Consider the following 16437-nt stretch of genomic DNA (forward strand, 5'->3'; position numbering starts at 1 on the left):
TAGACAGCTGCACATTTCCTCACATCATTCAAATCTCCGCCAAAATATTAGCTTTTTTGATGAGACTTCCATTCACTATTTGACATGTACCTGAATGAAGGTTCAAAACAATGAGGTCAAGAGGGAAGCTATTGAAATGTTCCAGCTGAGAATTTGGCTTGAACAAGGGTGTTAACATTCCTAATGATAAAAGTGTTCATATCCATGATACGTAGTTATGGGAGAGTTTAAAGGATTTGTTGATGGACAAGACGTGTCAAAAGAGAGAAAAGAAGAAATCAAAGAGTAATGTAAATGAATACTGGCAGAAAAGAAGCTTTGTCCAGGGCTCAGTAATCAATTATGAATTTGGAATACATTAAGTTTGAGCTGCTATATTAGATATATATAAAATGGACAAGAGTTTAATGGTAGGATGAGAATTAAACAGGTTTGATGTTTTCAGGTCAATGGAACATAGAAAAAGAGAATCAAGGAATTTGAAAGTGGATGTGTAAGTATGTTTTTTAAAAGAAAATGGGGACCTGCAGGGGATACTAGACACAGGAATGTCAAATGTAGTCATATAATTGGAGGTCCTGTTGCTTTTTTAAAAATTTATGAAATTTTGTCATTACAGTACATGAGTGAGTGAACTTGAAATACAGGAAGTGGGGATCAGAGAGTGAAAGAATTTAAATTAAAGGTATTTCAGGGTGTGCAATTAAAGGCATGATAACTTATAGGATAAGACCATGGGAGATGGACTGAGGTGAAGGAGAGGGGGAAATTAGCAAAATAATTATCAAAAAATTTAAACAACCAGAGTGAGTGGATTTCCAAGAGGGATACCAAAGTTATCAAAAAATATGACCACAGTGGTGATAAAGAAAAGGTCAGCAAGCTAGATGCTAAAACATTTAGTAAAGGATAAGCAGAAACTGAGAGAAAAGCTACTAGAAAAGGAGCGAGGGAGATGGGGAGGGGGAGAGAGAGTCAGAGAGAGAGAGAAGATACAGCTGCTGGCTAGGGTTTTCAGAAGGAGAAGGGAAAAAATGGCCTGAATATGGCAACAAGGGCAACGCTGTCTATACACTTCACTGTCTGTGGTACACAACTGTAGAAGAATGAATAGTGACCAACTCAGAAGGCTACAAGAAAAACTGTCCTCAGGTTTCAGTGAGAAAAAGAAAGAAAGTGTAGAAAAAATATTGTGGGCTGGGTGTGGTGGCTTATATCTGTAATCCCAGCACTTTCGGAGGCTGAGGCAGGAGGATTGCTTGACTCCAAGAGTTCCAGACCAGCCTGGGCAACATAGTAAGACCCCATATCCACAATTTCTTTTTTTCAAAAAATTAGCCAGGTGAATAGCCCCAGCTACTCGGTTACTTGGGAGGCTGAGGTGAGAGGATTGCTTGAGCCCAGGAGGTTGAGACTGACATGAGCTTGGTTCACAACACTACATGCCAGCCTGGGTGAAAACATGAGACCCCGTCTCTAAACAATAAAAAAATAAAGAAAAAGAAAATACATTGTGGATACTTGGAAAATATTCTGTGGACAAAATGAGATACAGAGGGCACAGTGGAAGAATACTGGATATTAAGAAATATTGGAGGTTGTGCAAAGCATTATGGGGCTAAGATTCCTTTAATCAGGTATGCCAGGAAGACTTAAAGATTTCATGATGTTGATTCAAATTTTATCTGCACATGTCTGTACTAACTTACTATTTTTATATGGAAATTAATACATTGAAGGAAGGAAGAAAGTTTATACTGATGAGAACATATGTTCTTAAATGGGGCATTTAGGGGGCCAGATTACAGGATACCTCCTGTCCCCTATAACAATATTGCAGAATGTAAAGTTGTACTAATAGTAGCAAAAGCTACTCTTGATGAGAAAATGGCAAAAATGTCCTAGATATTTTTAATAGTTATATAGTTTATGACCAGAAACTGAAGTTAAAAACTATGTTTAGACTTTAAAAAACTTTTCCCTATGTTAAATTTCAGAATGATTGATTCAAGAAAACCCCACTGTCTCAGCCCAAAATCTCCTTAAGCTGATAAGCAACTTCAGCAAAGTCTCAGGATACAAAATCAATGTACAAAAATCACAAGCATTCTTATACACCAACAACAGACAAACAGAGAGCCAAATCATGAGCGAACTCCCATTCACAATTGCTTCAAAGAGAATAAAATACCTAGGATTCCAACTTACAAGGGATGTGAAGGACCTCTTCAAGGAGAACTACAAACCACTGCTCAAGGAAATAAAAGAGGATACAAAAAAATGGAAGAATATTCCATGCTCATGGGTAGGAAGAATCAATATTGTGAAAATGGCCATACTGCCCAAGGTAATTTACAGATTCAATGCCATACCCATCAAGCTACCAATGACTTTCTTCACAGAATTGGAAAAAACTACTTTAAAGTTCATATGGAACCAAAAAAGAGCCCGCATCGCCAAGTCAATCCTAAGCCAAAAGAACAAAGCTGGAGGCATCATGCTACCTGACTTCAAACTATACTACAAGGCTATAGTAACCAAAACAGCATGGTACTGGTACCAAAACAGAGATATAGATCAATGGAACAGAACAGAGCCCTCAGAAATAACGCCGCATATCTACAACTATCTGATCTTTGACAAACCTGAGAAAAACAAGCAATGGGGAAAGGATTCCCTATTTAATAAATGGTGCTGGGGAAACTGGCTAGCCATATGTAGAAAGCTGAAACTGGATCCCTTCCTTACACCTTGTACAAAAATCAATTCAAGATGGATTAAAGACTTAAACGTTAGACCTAAAACCATAAAAACCCTAGAAGAAAACCTAGGCATTACCATTCAGGACATAGGCATGGGCAAGGACTTCATGTCTAAAACACCAAAAGCAATGGCAACAAAAGCCAAAATTGACAAATGGGATCTAATTAAGCTAAAGAGCTTCTGCACAGCAAAAGAAACTACCATCAGAGTGAACAGGCAACCGACAAAATGGGAGAAAATTTTCGCAATCTGCTCATCTGACAAAGGGCTAATATCCAGAATCTACAATGAACTCAAACAAATTTACAAGAAAACAACAAACAACCCCATCAAAAAGTGGGCAAAGGATATGAACAGAGACTTCTCAAAAGAAGACATTTATGCAGGCAAAAGACACATGAAAAAATGCTCACCATCACTAGCCATCAGAGAAATGCAAATCAAAACCACAATGAGATACCATCTCACACCAGTTAGAATGGCAATCATTAAAAAGTCAGGAAACAACAGGTGCTGGAGAGGATGTGGAGAAATAGGAACACTTTTACACTGTTGGTGGGACTGTAAACTAGTTCAACCATTGTGGAAGTCAGTGTGGCGATTCCTCAGGGATCTAGAACTAGAAATACCATTTGACCCAGCCATCCCATTACTGGGTATATACCCAAAGGAATATAAATCATGCTGCTATAAAGACACATGCACACATATGTTTATTGCGGCATTATTCACAATAGCAAAGACTTGGAACCAACCCAAATGTCCAACAATGATAGACTGGATTAAGAAAACGTGTCACATATACACCATGGAATACTATGCAGCCATAAAAAATGATGAGTTCATGTCCTGTGTAGAGACATGGATGAAATTGGAAATCATCACAAGAACAAAAAACCAAACACCGTATCTTCTCACTCATAGGTGGGAATTGAACAATGAGAACACATGGACACAGGAAGGGGAACATCACACTCTGGGGACTGTTGTGGGGTGGGGGGAGGGGGGAGGGATAGCATTGGGAGATATACCTAATGCTAGATGATGAGTTAGTGGGTGCAGCGCACCAGCATGGCACATGTATACATATGTAACTAACCTGCACATTGTGCACATGTACCCTAAAACTTAAAGTATAATAAAAAAAATAGCCTTATAAATGTGACTATTGATTTCAAGCAAAGAAAAATGTAGCAGCCCAGCTTTTGAGATAATTAACTCCAAAAGATTAAGCTTTCCTGTTGAAAATTATTGAGTGACCAAGTGGAAGCATTCCATTAATTAATACATTCCTCATGCAAACATGTGATTGCTATTTTTAAAATCATTTTTCAAAATTAATAAGAAAATATAATTTTATTATATGTTGAAATATGTCAACCTATGCATTTCTGCAAATGCAGTGTCTTATTTCATAGTCACAGTGCATACTTAGTTAGTTATATTTGTGACATAAACTGAAAACCTTAGTTATATTTGTGACATAAACTGAAAACCTTAACTTTACCCATGACTGACATGGTGAGATTTATCACAAGCCAAATAAAATAAATGCTGAAACTGACTTGGGGATGGGGGTGGGGGAAGTTATGTTAATACATCAAATCGAAATTTAAGTAGTGTAAGTTATAATAATCTAAATCCAGTGAGTAGAAAACAGAAAAAAAAACACAATAAGCTGAGAATATAAAAGAGAATATCATTATTGTTGAAATATCTCAGAATTTTGGAGGAGAAAATAAAAGGCTTAGAGAGAAAAATTCTCTATATCACAACATTTCTGATTTTTAAAAACATAGTATTCATATTTCTCTAATATTTAGTCAGTGGCATATTTTACAAAGTTTTCTCCCGATTAATTTGGTTAAATAGTTGATTTTCAGACTTGAAAAATTTTTATGAGGAAGACACCAGCTGGTTTAACGAAACTTTATTTCCTGGCTCATTTCCTCATTTTACTCTAAATAGAAAAATTTGATCCTCCTGATATGTTGAGAATATTGGAGTCATTGCATTCAGTAAAAATTAGTGTGTGTGTGTGTGCGCGTGCGCACGTGTGTGTGTGTGTATGCAAAATGGCAATACTAATAATGTAGTTCATGATAATCTTCAAAGCCATTAAGTGATTTTGGTGAATAAACACTTTCCACTCTACAAAAGTGGGAAGTATGGTGGAGAATTCAGAAATCTACATGTCAGGTCACAATGAGTTTCCCTTCTCTACCCATGAACCTCCATCCAAGAGGTGATCAGAGACCCTAGGAAGCATCACTGGAGCTGTGTCCTGTAGCGCCGTGGACACTGCCACCTGTGTAAGTGAAGTGCAGCACAGAGTCTTGTAGCTGTAGCACTGCCTTTGGAGAAATTTCCAAATGTCTATCCAGCTCTGTGAGCTTCTGACAGAACCCAGCACTATTAACTTTATGCCAACTCTCACAATCAACCCACCATGATCTACCTTTGAGGCCATTAAAATTAATCCCTTATTACCATTACCTCAGATATCCCAGGAAGCCAGTGGTTTCCAAGTCATCCCTCACTGTGTGGTTCTTTTCCCCCAAGCAGCTCTGTACACTTCTTTCATATTCTTCTTAGGAATCTCTTTCCTTTGACTGTAAACTCTCAAGTGGTGGTTATTCTTTCTCCCTCTTCTCTCACAGCTCAATGTCTACATGTTATATAGTTGTCTTCATCTTTTCCTCATGTCCCGTCCTCTTCCTTAAAAGCTTTACTTATTTCAAGATGATGCCATCAAACCATGCTACCCATATCTTTTCCTTGTCATAGTCATAGTCAACCTTCCTGAGCATCCCCTCTAATTCTTTAACATTTAACCTCTGACATGTTATATCTTTCTCTAATGTAATCCCAACCTTACTTTATTTGTTTGTCTGTCTGTTTTGAGACAGAGTTTCGCTCTTGTGGCCCAGGCTGGAGTGCAATGGCGCGATCTTAGCTCACTGCAACCTCTGCCTCCCAGATTCTATTGATTCTTCTGCCTCAGCCTCCCAAGTAGCGAGGATTAAAGGCATGCACCACCATGCCCAGCTAATTTTGTATTTTTAGTAGAGACGGGGTTTCTCCATGTTGGTCAAGCTGGTCTTGAACTCCCAACCTCAGGTGATCCTCCCGCCTCAGCCTCCCAAAATGCTGGGATTATAGGCTTGAGCCACTGAGCCCAGCAATCTCAACCTTACTTTGCTATTTTTTTCCAACTTTATCGAAGCATAATTGACAAAGTTGTACAAATTTAAAGTGTAAAGTGTGATAATGACTTGGTATATTATATATTGTGAAACGATTATCCTTAGTTAACATATCTGTCACCTTGCACAGTTATCATTTGTATGTGTGGGGGATAGCAGGTAAGATCTATTCTCTTAGCAAATTTCAAGAATGCAATGCATCATTTTTAGCTATAGTCATTACCTTGAACATTAATTCCCCAGAAGTTATTCATCTTTTTTGCCTTTATTTTTTTATTGATAACTACTGTTTGTACATATTTATGAGATACATGTGATGTTTTGTTTCATGCTGAGAATGTGTGATAATCAAGTCAGATTTAGGGCATCCATCACTTCAAGTATTTACCATTTCTATGTCTTGGAAACATTTCAAGTTCTCCCTTCTAACTCTACTGAAATATACAATATTATAACCCTTTGAACACCCCTGCATTTCTCTCAGTCCCAATTGCCTGAAAACCAGTATTCTGTTTCTATGACTTTGACTTTTAAAAATTTTACATATTAGTTAGATGATACAGTGTTTGTCTTTATCTGGCTGATTCATTTCACTAAGCATAATGCCATCAACATTCATCCATGCTGTCGCAGATGACAAAATTTCCTTCTTTATGTGGCTGTGTAATATTACATACATACACATGCAAACACATCACATCCTCTTTATCACAATAGCCAAGGCATGGAGAACACCTAAGTGCCTTCATTATTTCAATATCTGCAAAGTTTATTTATTTGCAACATTAGCATCTCCTAGGAGCATACTGTCTCAACTCAAAGATCTGAATCTTCCCTCTAACTCTACAACCTACTCCTACTCTAGTATGCTCTATACTACCATAATATATAACTATGTCATCTTCTCAATGTTAACTTACATAATCTTAATGTTAAGTATTTTATATTTTATGCACGGCCTCATTTCTCTTTCTAATTTACTCCTTGTAGTCCTTTTCTCCTCCAACGTTTATTCCATCCCACGATCCATTGACCCTACAAACCTTCAGTGTCTGTCATCCCCATCATATTCTCTATTGCCTCCTTGTGTGAATTAGATTACACCTTTTACTTCTATAATCACTAATTGCATACACCCTTAAATCACTCTTTCCCCTCCATTGTCATAGCCTGATAAAGCTCAACCCTACTTTAATTCAACACCCTAGCTATTTCTGATGGGCATATGAGTAAATTACACTTGGTTTGAGATTGACACATATTATTGCAGGCTGAACTTACTTTAAATTCATGTTCACTAACTTCAAGGAGATGCTGTAGCATATCAGTAATACTCTATTTTCCTCATACTCACTTGGATTACTATTTCATTAGACATTGCTGCTTATTTCACTTGAGTAACAGAGCCATCAGAAGACACTTTCCAAATGATTCAACAACCACACATTCAAAGCAACCTATTCTATTTTTCCTTCTATTACAATTCATTTAACATCTGCCATCCTATCTAAGCTAACTCTTCTGCTTGTGCCCTATATCCCAACCCATTTCTACTCCTATCTAAATATAAACTACTTTGAAGTTTCCTTAGTTGCCAGTTTATTAGCTTCTCTAATAATTGTCTGTATTTTTATCATCTTAACTCACGGAGTCCTTTTAAATCTCATGTTCTAATCCATTAACTCCCTCAAATATGAGTGTACCAAGTCTCATTCGAAAACCTTCTCTTGTTCCTATCTGGGTTCAATGTGAGGTAATTTCATTGAGTTTCCTGTTGTATTTTTTATTTTTTTCTAAGCTAACCTCTTTTATTTATTTATTTATTTTACATTTAGAGACTACAAGTGCAGTTTTTTGTTTGTTTGCTTGTTTTTTGTTATTTTAACATGGGTATATTACATAGCAGTGAAGTCTGGGCTTTTAGTGTACCCATAACCCGAATAGTGAACATTTTACCCAATAGTTCATATTTCATTCTTACACCCTCTCCCACCATCCCACCTTTTAGAGTCTCCAATATCTATTATTTTGCCCTGTATGTCAGTGTGTACCCATTGTCTAGTTCCCACTTATAAGCGAAAAGATTAGGTTTTTTACTTTCTGGTTCCGAGTCATTTCACTTATGATAATGGTCTCCAGTTCCATCCATGCTACTGCAAAGACATGATTTTATTATTTTGGATGGCTAAGTTGTATTTCATGGTGTGTGTGTGTGTGTGTGTGTGTGTGTGTGTGTGTGTGTATCATGTTTTTAATCCAGTCATCCATTGATGGACACTTAGGCTGATTCCATGACTTTGCTATTGTGAATTGTACTGTGATAAACATATGAGTGCAGGTGCTATTTTGATATAATGATTCCTTTTCTTTTGGCTAGATATCCAGTAGTAGCATTGCTGGATAAAATGGTAGTTCTATTTTTAGCTCTTTGAGAAATCTTCATACTGTTTTCCATAGAGATGTACTAATTTATTTTTCTATCAACAGTGTGTAAGCATACCCTTCTCTCTGCATCCTTGCCAACATCTGTTGTTTCTTGACTTTTTAGTAATAACCATTCTGATTGGTGTAAAATGGCATCTCACTGTGGTTTTAATTTGTATTTATCTGATGATTAAAGATGTAGAGCATTTTTTATATGTTTGTTGACTGCTTTTATATCTTCTTTTAAAAAATATTTGTTCATGCCTTTTGCTGACTTTTTAGTGGGGTTATTTGATTTTTTCCTTGCAGAGGTGTTTGAGTTTCTTGTAGATTCTGAATACTAGCCTTTTGATGTATGTTTTCCTTGAAAATGTTTCTCCTATTCTATAGTTTGTCTGTTTACTCTGTTGACTTAAAATTATACTAAAAGGTTATAGTAACCAAAACAGCATGGTATTGATATATAAAAATAGACACATAGATTAATGAAACAGAATAGAGAACCACATACCTACAACAAATTGATCTTTGAAAAAGTCAACAAAAATATACATTGGGGAAAGAATATCCTATTCAATAAATAGTGCTGGGAAAAATAAAGAATTATATGCAGAAGAATAAAACTAGACCCCTATCTTTTACCATATTCAAAAATTAACTCAAGTTAGATTAGAAACTTAAACATAAGACCTGTCATTTTAAAAATCCTAGAAAAAAAAACTAGGAGAAACTCTTCCAGACATTGGCCTAGGCAAAGAATTAATGACTAAGTTCTCAAAAGGAAATGCAACAAAACAAAAATAGACAAAAATGGAATATAATTAAACTAAAAGGTTTCTGCACAGCAAGTTTCCTGGTTTTAAATGTCATGTCTCTGGCACTGGCTTCCAAATTTATATATTTAGCCCTGATAGCTTCTCTAAAATGGAAACATACTTGATATCTACTTCAATATCTCTACTTGGCTCTATTAGGTGTCTTGTCTAACATGTTCAAAACTGACATCTTGTTTTCCACTCCTGCCAACCAGGCCCTTCTTTCTACAGATTTTTCCATTTTGGAAATGGTATTAGAAAACAGTTAAGGTTTATTTCCCAACCTTTCAATTAAGCAAACAACCTTAGAGTTACCCTTGACTTATTTCTGTTACCTCACATCTAATCCTTCAGCAAAAGATTGAACTATTCTTAGAAATATATTCCAGATCTGATCCTTAATTACCATCATCGCGAGTCATCTTGATGGCAGTGTCAGTCACCACCAACTCTGGGCTACATACTCATAGTAGCTTTCTAGCTGGTCTCCCTTCCCTTGGGAACATACACCAATGCTCTATTTAATAAAATTGCCTCAGAGTGATCATTTAAAGCAGTATCTGCCTACTGGAATGTAAGTTTCTAACGAAAAGAGCTTTTTTTCTTTTTAATTTTTTTTGGCCTTTTTTATGGTTGCAGAAGAGTTTTACTTAGAGTAGGAAAGTTTCTTAAAAATATATAAATATCCTTTAAATTAAACAGATTAGTCTTTTCATATCACCGCCCAAGTCAAGACCTTCCATTTCAATCAGTAAGATCCAAAATAATTATTATAAACAAATTATATAATGAATCAAAAAAATTAGTTAGAAAATATTCTATACATAGCACAGTAAAATAATTTACAAATACAGTCATGAATAAAACACATTCTTCTTGAATATCTTACAGTAGAGTAGAATTTCATAGTAATTCAAAATCATTTTCATAGAGTACTCAGCAATATTACAGAAATATTTGATTTTCTTTTAGTAGATAACTAATAATTGAGTGAGCAATAAAACTACTTGTATGGCTGAAGATTAACCATTTAAAATATGTGAGCAATCTAACTCAGTGGTTTGTAAAGAATTTCAGTATATTTACATGGAAAGTTTTCAGTGGTAAATAACATAATGCTAACTCAAACAGACTAAACCAATGCAGGGAATTATTGGCTCATATTGTTAAACTGTCTATAGGTAGTTCTTTCTTCATAAAGAATCTGATCATTGTTCTGGCTCTCCTTTTAATCCTTTCAGCTCTATATCTGTTTTGGCTTTGTCTCCTTGCTGGACTTCATGGTTGCAAAATGACCTCCAGTTGCACAATTACATGCTGCAATACAGTTTCTTAGTGTTACTGTAGAGTGTGACTTTCATTTCCCTTTAAAACCTCTGGTAGGAGTTTCACTGTTAATCTTAAGTGCAGACTTTCTTCCAAATGGTTCAAGTATCAACATGCAAAAATGCCAAATATACCTTGAAAAAATTTACCTTCTAGGGCCAAACAAGCAAGTAGGGGGTAAAAAAGTTATTTTACTTTTGTAGACGGAAAGCAGTAATGCTGGAGAAGAGTGAGAGGAATTCTCTAGGAATTCCTAGTATTTGGATGGCTAAACCGCCACCCAAATAATGTTCAAGTATCCTTTTTAAAATATTTGTTTCTTTTTTTGCAGTTGCTGTATTTCACAAACTCCATTTTATTTTCAAATCATTTTCCAAAGTATTCACATAAACAATCAAACCGTTCTTCTATAATTTAAGAGAGTCACCAAAGTTGTATTCTATCTGTCTGATACCTCCAAGACATCAATTATTCCTTTTCCTTTCCTATCAGACTCTACTTGTGTGCTACCTGCTCCCAGCATTGCCCCTTTTGATACTTTACAACTCTTTCTGCTCATAATAATAACATTTTTATGCTAACTTCCCATAGACATCTAAAGCTTTCAGTCTTCTAGGTGGTAAGGAATTTTCTGATTTTTAACTACTGGAGAAAATTAATTTCTTTCTAACTGTATTGCTTTAAGTTACTAGGTACCACATAAAAATTTCCATAACCAATGTTTCACTGTCTTTCTCAGGGAGGTAATTTTGTTTCAGTTTCTCTCTCATCTACCCATATAAATTTAGATCTATAGCATATGTTCAGGTAGGGAAACTAATATCATTATAATCACTCTATTCTTCTCCTTTCCACATTTGACTCCTTTTCACCTTAACACATTTTTTTTTCTCCCAAATTCAGAAGAGTAAAACTTCAGTAGAAAAGAGTAGTTAAACTAGTTGGAAGGTATAAGACAATTTCCCTCATTGAAGCTGTTTAAGGCCAAGCTCATCTTGACTAATAGTTCTCAAAGTATGGTGTCTCCAGATCAGGACCATCAGCATCACTTACGACTTGATTGGAAATGTACATTTGCAATCCTCATCCCAGATCTATTAAATTATAAACACTAGAGACAAAGAACAACCATTTGTACTTTAGCTCTTCAAGAAGTTCTAATTTCAAAGTGTTAGAGTCACTGACCTAGGAAAACATACCTCATAAGTTAGTAACACACAGATAAATCCTTAACATAAAAGCATTGAAGTCAAGTCGTTTTTATTTTTATTATTATATTCACTGATATTCTTTGACTCATATGAGAACAGAAAAATAGATTTCAAGATTAATTTCCTGTCATTTTTTTCAACTTCATACTTAATTAATATTTACTATATCTCCATTATTTCACCTGAGTCAGAGTTAGCAATTTTTTTTAATCAGTCAGTTTTATGTTTGGGGAGGAGATGTATTTGGTTTTTTTTTTTAAGTTGATCACTTTTCTAAGTACATTCACTAATCTACTAGCACATTGAGGCATAGAAATAGAATTGTAAATTAAAAGTAAATATTTTTAAAGGGATAACATTCAGGTTTATTGATGAATTAATATACGATTGAAGGCATGCAAAAATTTGACGGAATGGGTTAGAGTTTTCAATATCTTGATATAATGATAAGGTTTATTGTCACTTCTTTTGAAAAAGTCACATTTCAAAAGGTTAATTTAAAAAAAACCTTTAAATTTGGATTCCTTTGAAATAGATTAAAGTATCGTACAGTGTGAAGTGGATGCATATTCTAAGTTTCTTTTCAGTGTGTTCCAAGGCTATTCTGTACCCCGCATGTTAATTTTCTGCCTTTATGAATATTCTAAAATTTTGAGGCTACTTACTGCTTTTCAATAATGCCCAACAGAATTTACTTTAAGCAGCCAGATAAAAGTCAGGCAAGTGTGAAGAGTATAAATTGTATTTCTTAATGATGTGAGAAAATGTCTATAAAGCTATTTAAAATTGACTAAATTATACGCCCAGATATTTGGGTCACTTCTGCCATTTATAAATGAGTAATCTGTGGCAAATTATTACTTAAAGAAAGAATGAATTCCTAAAAGTCTGCCTAAAGACCCTAACTAATATCTATCTGCTGAGGTTTGTGAAATACAGGAAGAAATATTCTATTATTTTAAAATATTTCAATGTTATATATGTATAACAGAAATAATACTATGGAGACATATATCTCTCTTTTCTTTCTAGACCTTCAATTATTATTTGATTATATTAAAACCTCCATTATGAAACAAAATATTTTTTTGATAACCGTATACCTAAATTATGCTTGAGAATTTCTCAAATATTTATTTTAAATTAATACCACAACAATTAACCCAAAACATGCAAAAAAATTTACTTTAACTTCAAATAGAATATTATATACCATTAAGTAAAAGTTAGGATTAAAACCAGAACATCATTATATTTTTGTTCACGTGATTTAAAAACCATGTATTTTGTATTAAAAATAAACAGAAAATTAGTTATACCTGCAAGGATAATCTTTCTCACATTTCTTACACGTAGCGTTATTCCTCAAAGGAAATGACTCACATGATGTTTGAATGCTCTTACAAAGCAAATCTGTAAATATTGGTGAACAGATGCACATAACATCCTAGGAAAGATTAAAAAAATATTTTTACAAAGTATTTTGGATATTTCAAAGGTAATGAATGGGTTCTTACCTGGAGAAGGGTTAAAATTATTTTCATGAACTTGGAGTAGAAATTATCTGTCAGCAATGTGGCAGATTCTATTTTCCAAAATGTCACAACACCATCTCCCATCTCACACACTCTTCCTGCTATGTGAAATCGAAGCTCCTCTATTAAGAGTTAGCAACTATATTCCCTTCCTCTTGAATGTAAGCAAGATTGTGATCATGGAGACAATGATGCTTTAAAGGCCATATAGATTCTATCTAATTATCTTAGAATGCTTGCTCTTTGAACCCAGCCACCATGCTCTCAGGAAGCGCAGGCCACATGGAGAAATCATGTTTAGGATTGTGGCTAATAGGCCCAGTTCTGGGCCAAGCTAACAGCCAACATTTACTACCAGACATATGAATAAGAAAACCTTCAAGATGAAGTCCAAGTCTAGACACTTTCCGATGGCAACCTCAGAGGGACTCTAAACAATATCCTAGCTGAGACAAGTCAGCTCACAGTACCATAAGAGATAATAATAAAACAATTATTTTAAGCCACCAAGTTTTGGGGTGACTATGCATAGAAAATAAACCATTGGCACCTGAAACAAGTCCATGCATCCATGGGCAGGTAAAAATAAAATGAAATTAAATTTGCTGGGCAAAAGTTAATTTCACCTGCATTCAAAATACAACCTAGTCATCATATTTCTTCCTCTTGCTGTCCTCCTTATTTTTTCCTCTCTTTTTTCTTTGTTATCCTTATCATCAACATCATCATCATTACCATCATTTTCATTATCATATTTATCTGAACAATAAGATTTATTAAGATTCCAAGGTAAAAAGCCCGTATACTTAAAATTGATTATTTTTTTATTCTCATGGAATCCAATCAAAATTTATTTAATTTAACCCAAAATTAACGTTGAAAGAGGTATATAGCTTGTCCAACCTCATACATGGTAGCAGTACAAATGATAACATGTACAATTTTCCAAGTAATTTATCTACAAAATAATTCTTCTAATGAATAATAGAGAATATTAAATAATGAGAATATTAAATAGAGAATATAAATAATGAATAATAGAGAAGCAAAATAGAATTAAAGTACTTCTATGAATTAATAGTTAAGCATACATCCATTAAAAGTCGCTTCTTATATTAAGATTCTTTTAACTAGTAAAGTTATAGAATGTGTTCAATTGTTCATTATTGTCAACTTTAAAAGCAAAACATTTTAAATGATACTATTAATAGTTCTTGATAGATTATTGTATTAGTTTTCTATTTATATAACAACTTTTTATTTAAATAGCAAATTCTTACAAACTTAGTAGCTTGAAGCAACAACAACAACAACAAAAAATCATTATCTTAGAGTTCCAGAGGTCATAAGTCTGAAAAGTTTCAGAAGGCTAAAACCAAGATGTCTGCTGTGTCCCTTCTGTAGGCTCTACAGGAAAATGTTCCCCTGACTTTTCTAGCTTATTCTAGAGGATGCATTCATTTTTTCATTTATGGTCCCTTCCTCCATCTTTAAAACCAGCCTCATTACATCATCAAATCCCCCTTTGACTCTGATTCTTCCATCTCTCTCTTCCACTTTAAAGGACCCTTGTGATTACACTGGATCCACCCAAATAATCCAAGATAACATCAGCTGATTAGCAGCCTTTATTCCATCTGCGATCTTAATTTCCTCTTGCTGGGTAACATAACACATGCACATATTCCCAGGATTAGTGCATGGACATATTTATTTATTTTATTTTTATTTTATTTTTTGGTGGAGGATGAGGGGCATACATAGTCTGCTTACTACAATAATAGTTTCCTTGATTTTTAGAAGAAGCATGTATTATTGCTCTTTGCCCTTGTATCTCCAAATATTTGGGGCTAGTATATGGTACATTGGTAACAAATATTTGCATATTGTAGAAGAAATTTCAGGTGGAGTAAAAAATGTTCTTCTATAAACTTTTATCTGTGTGTTATGTTCTATATAATGTAACTAATTCTTCTCAGCAAAAGTTCAGCAATTTTTTTGATAAAATGGACAATTCTCCAGGGGAAAAAAATTTCCTTTTCAGAGTGTTAGTAACAAAAAGTTTAGGAGGTTGGAAAAATAATCTCTTAAGGTTCTTTAAAGAATAAATGACAAATATGAATCTAAAATGAAAAGACAGTAATTTGTGAGAAGAGCTAATGAAATATTTCCTACTCTTATTTATTTAAATGTTAAATTGAAAAGTTAAAGTATAACAATATTGAATAACTAAAAGATGAAAAAAAGCAATAAGTAAAAATGAAGAGTGTACAAATTTATATTCTTTTAAAAGGGAAAATACTGATGGAAGAGCAAAGTTTTTTCCTATATAAATGGGAAAAATTAAAATAAGTAGACCGTTCTTGTTCGTCTAACAATTAAACTACCTTAATAAGGATTCTAATTATTTATTCTTTCCAAATTGCTTGGTAATAGTAAAAAAAATTTAAAACCACTCACTTATATGTTAGATTGAGACTTACATTTGATATTTTGATGCAGTCAGTACCATTCTGACATGGTACTAATGAAAACTCACTGACATCAGTTTCACCATTTTGGCTGGAAGATCCTTTTGGGCATTCATAAGTATAAGCAGAACTGCTATTTGGGCAAATTCCTCTTTTCCAAAAAAGCAGAGAAACACAAGGTTTTGCTGACACCTCACAGAATGGACCTTAAAAAAATCACACACAAGGAAGAAAAAAAAAAAGAAAAGGAAGGAAGGAAAGAAGAAATGAGCATAGATATGTAGCAAAACATTCTAGAAAATTTCTCTAGAGTTTATGAAATATTTTTATTTAACAAATGTATTGCAGTGTAAGTTATATATTATAAAATTCATTCACTGCAATTCTAGAGTAACTTTTGCAAATGTATAGAGCTACTCAAGCATCATCACAATACAGTTTTAGCACAATTCCATTACCCAAAGAAGAGCTCTTTTGTAGTCAATCTTTGTACCCAAGCCCAGTTCCAGGCATTTCATTAGAAAGGTATGATGGACTATGTGGTCTTTTGCGACTGGCTTCTTTTGCATAGCAATGTTTTTTAAAGAATTTTCATGTTGTATCATGTATCAGTAGTTGGTACTTTATATTGCTAAAGAGTAATTCACAATATATACATTTTGTTAATCCATTCATCCTTCAGTGGA

The 16437-nt window shown here is 34.2% G+C and overlaps 1 protein-coding gene across 15 annotated transcripts in view; it reads right to left on the minus strand.

Annotated features, from left to right (window-relative positions):
• Nucleotides 1-16437, minus strand: part of LOC129144272 (protein eyes shut homolog) — a 773546-nt gene that overhangs the window by 372021 nt on the left and 385088 nt on the right. For all 15 annotated transcript variants that reach the window (XM_063813144.1, XM_063813143.1, XM_063813142.1 and 12 more), the window contains 2 exons: nt 15764-15957; nt 13065-13192 (listed from right to left, as the gene is read on the minus strand). In XM_063813144.1, the coding sequence (XP_063669214.1) occupies nt 13065-13192; nt 15764-15957 (322 nt within the window). The remainder of the gene's footprint in view (nt 1-13064; nt 13193-15763; nt 15958-16437) is intronic.

This window comes from Pan troglodytes, chromosome 5 (assembly GCF_028858775.2).
Source record: "Pan troglodytes isolate AG18354 chromosome 5, NHGRI_mPanTro3-v2.0_pri, whole genome shotgun sequence".
Classification (NCBI taxonomy): domain Eukaryota; kingdom Metazoa; phylum Chordata; class Mammalia; order Primates; family Hominidae; genus Pan; species Pan troglodytes.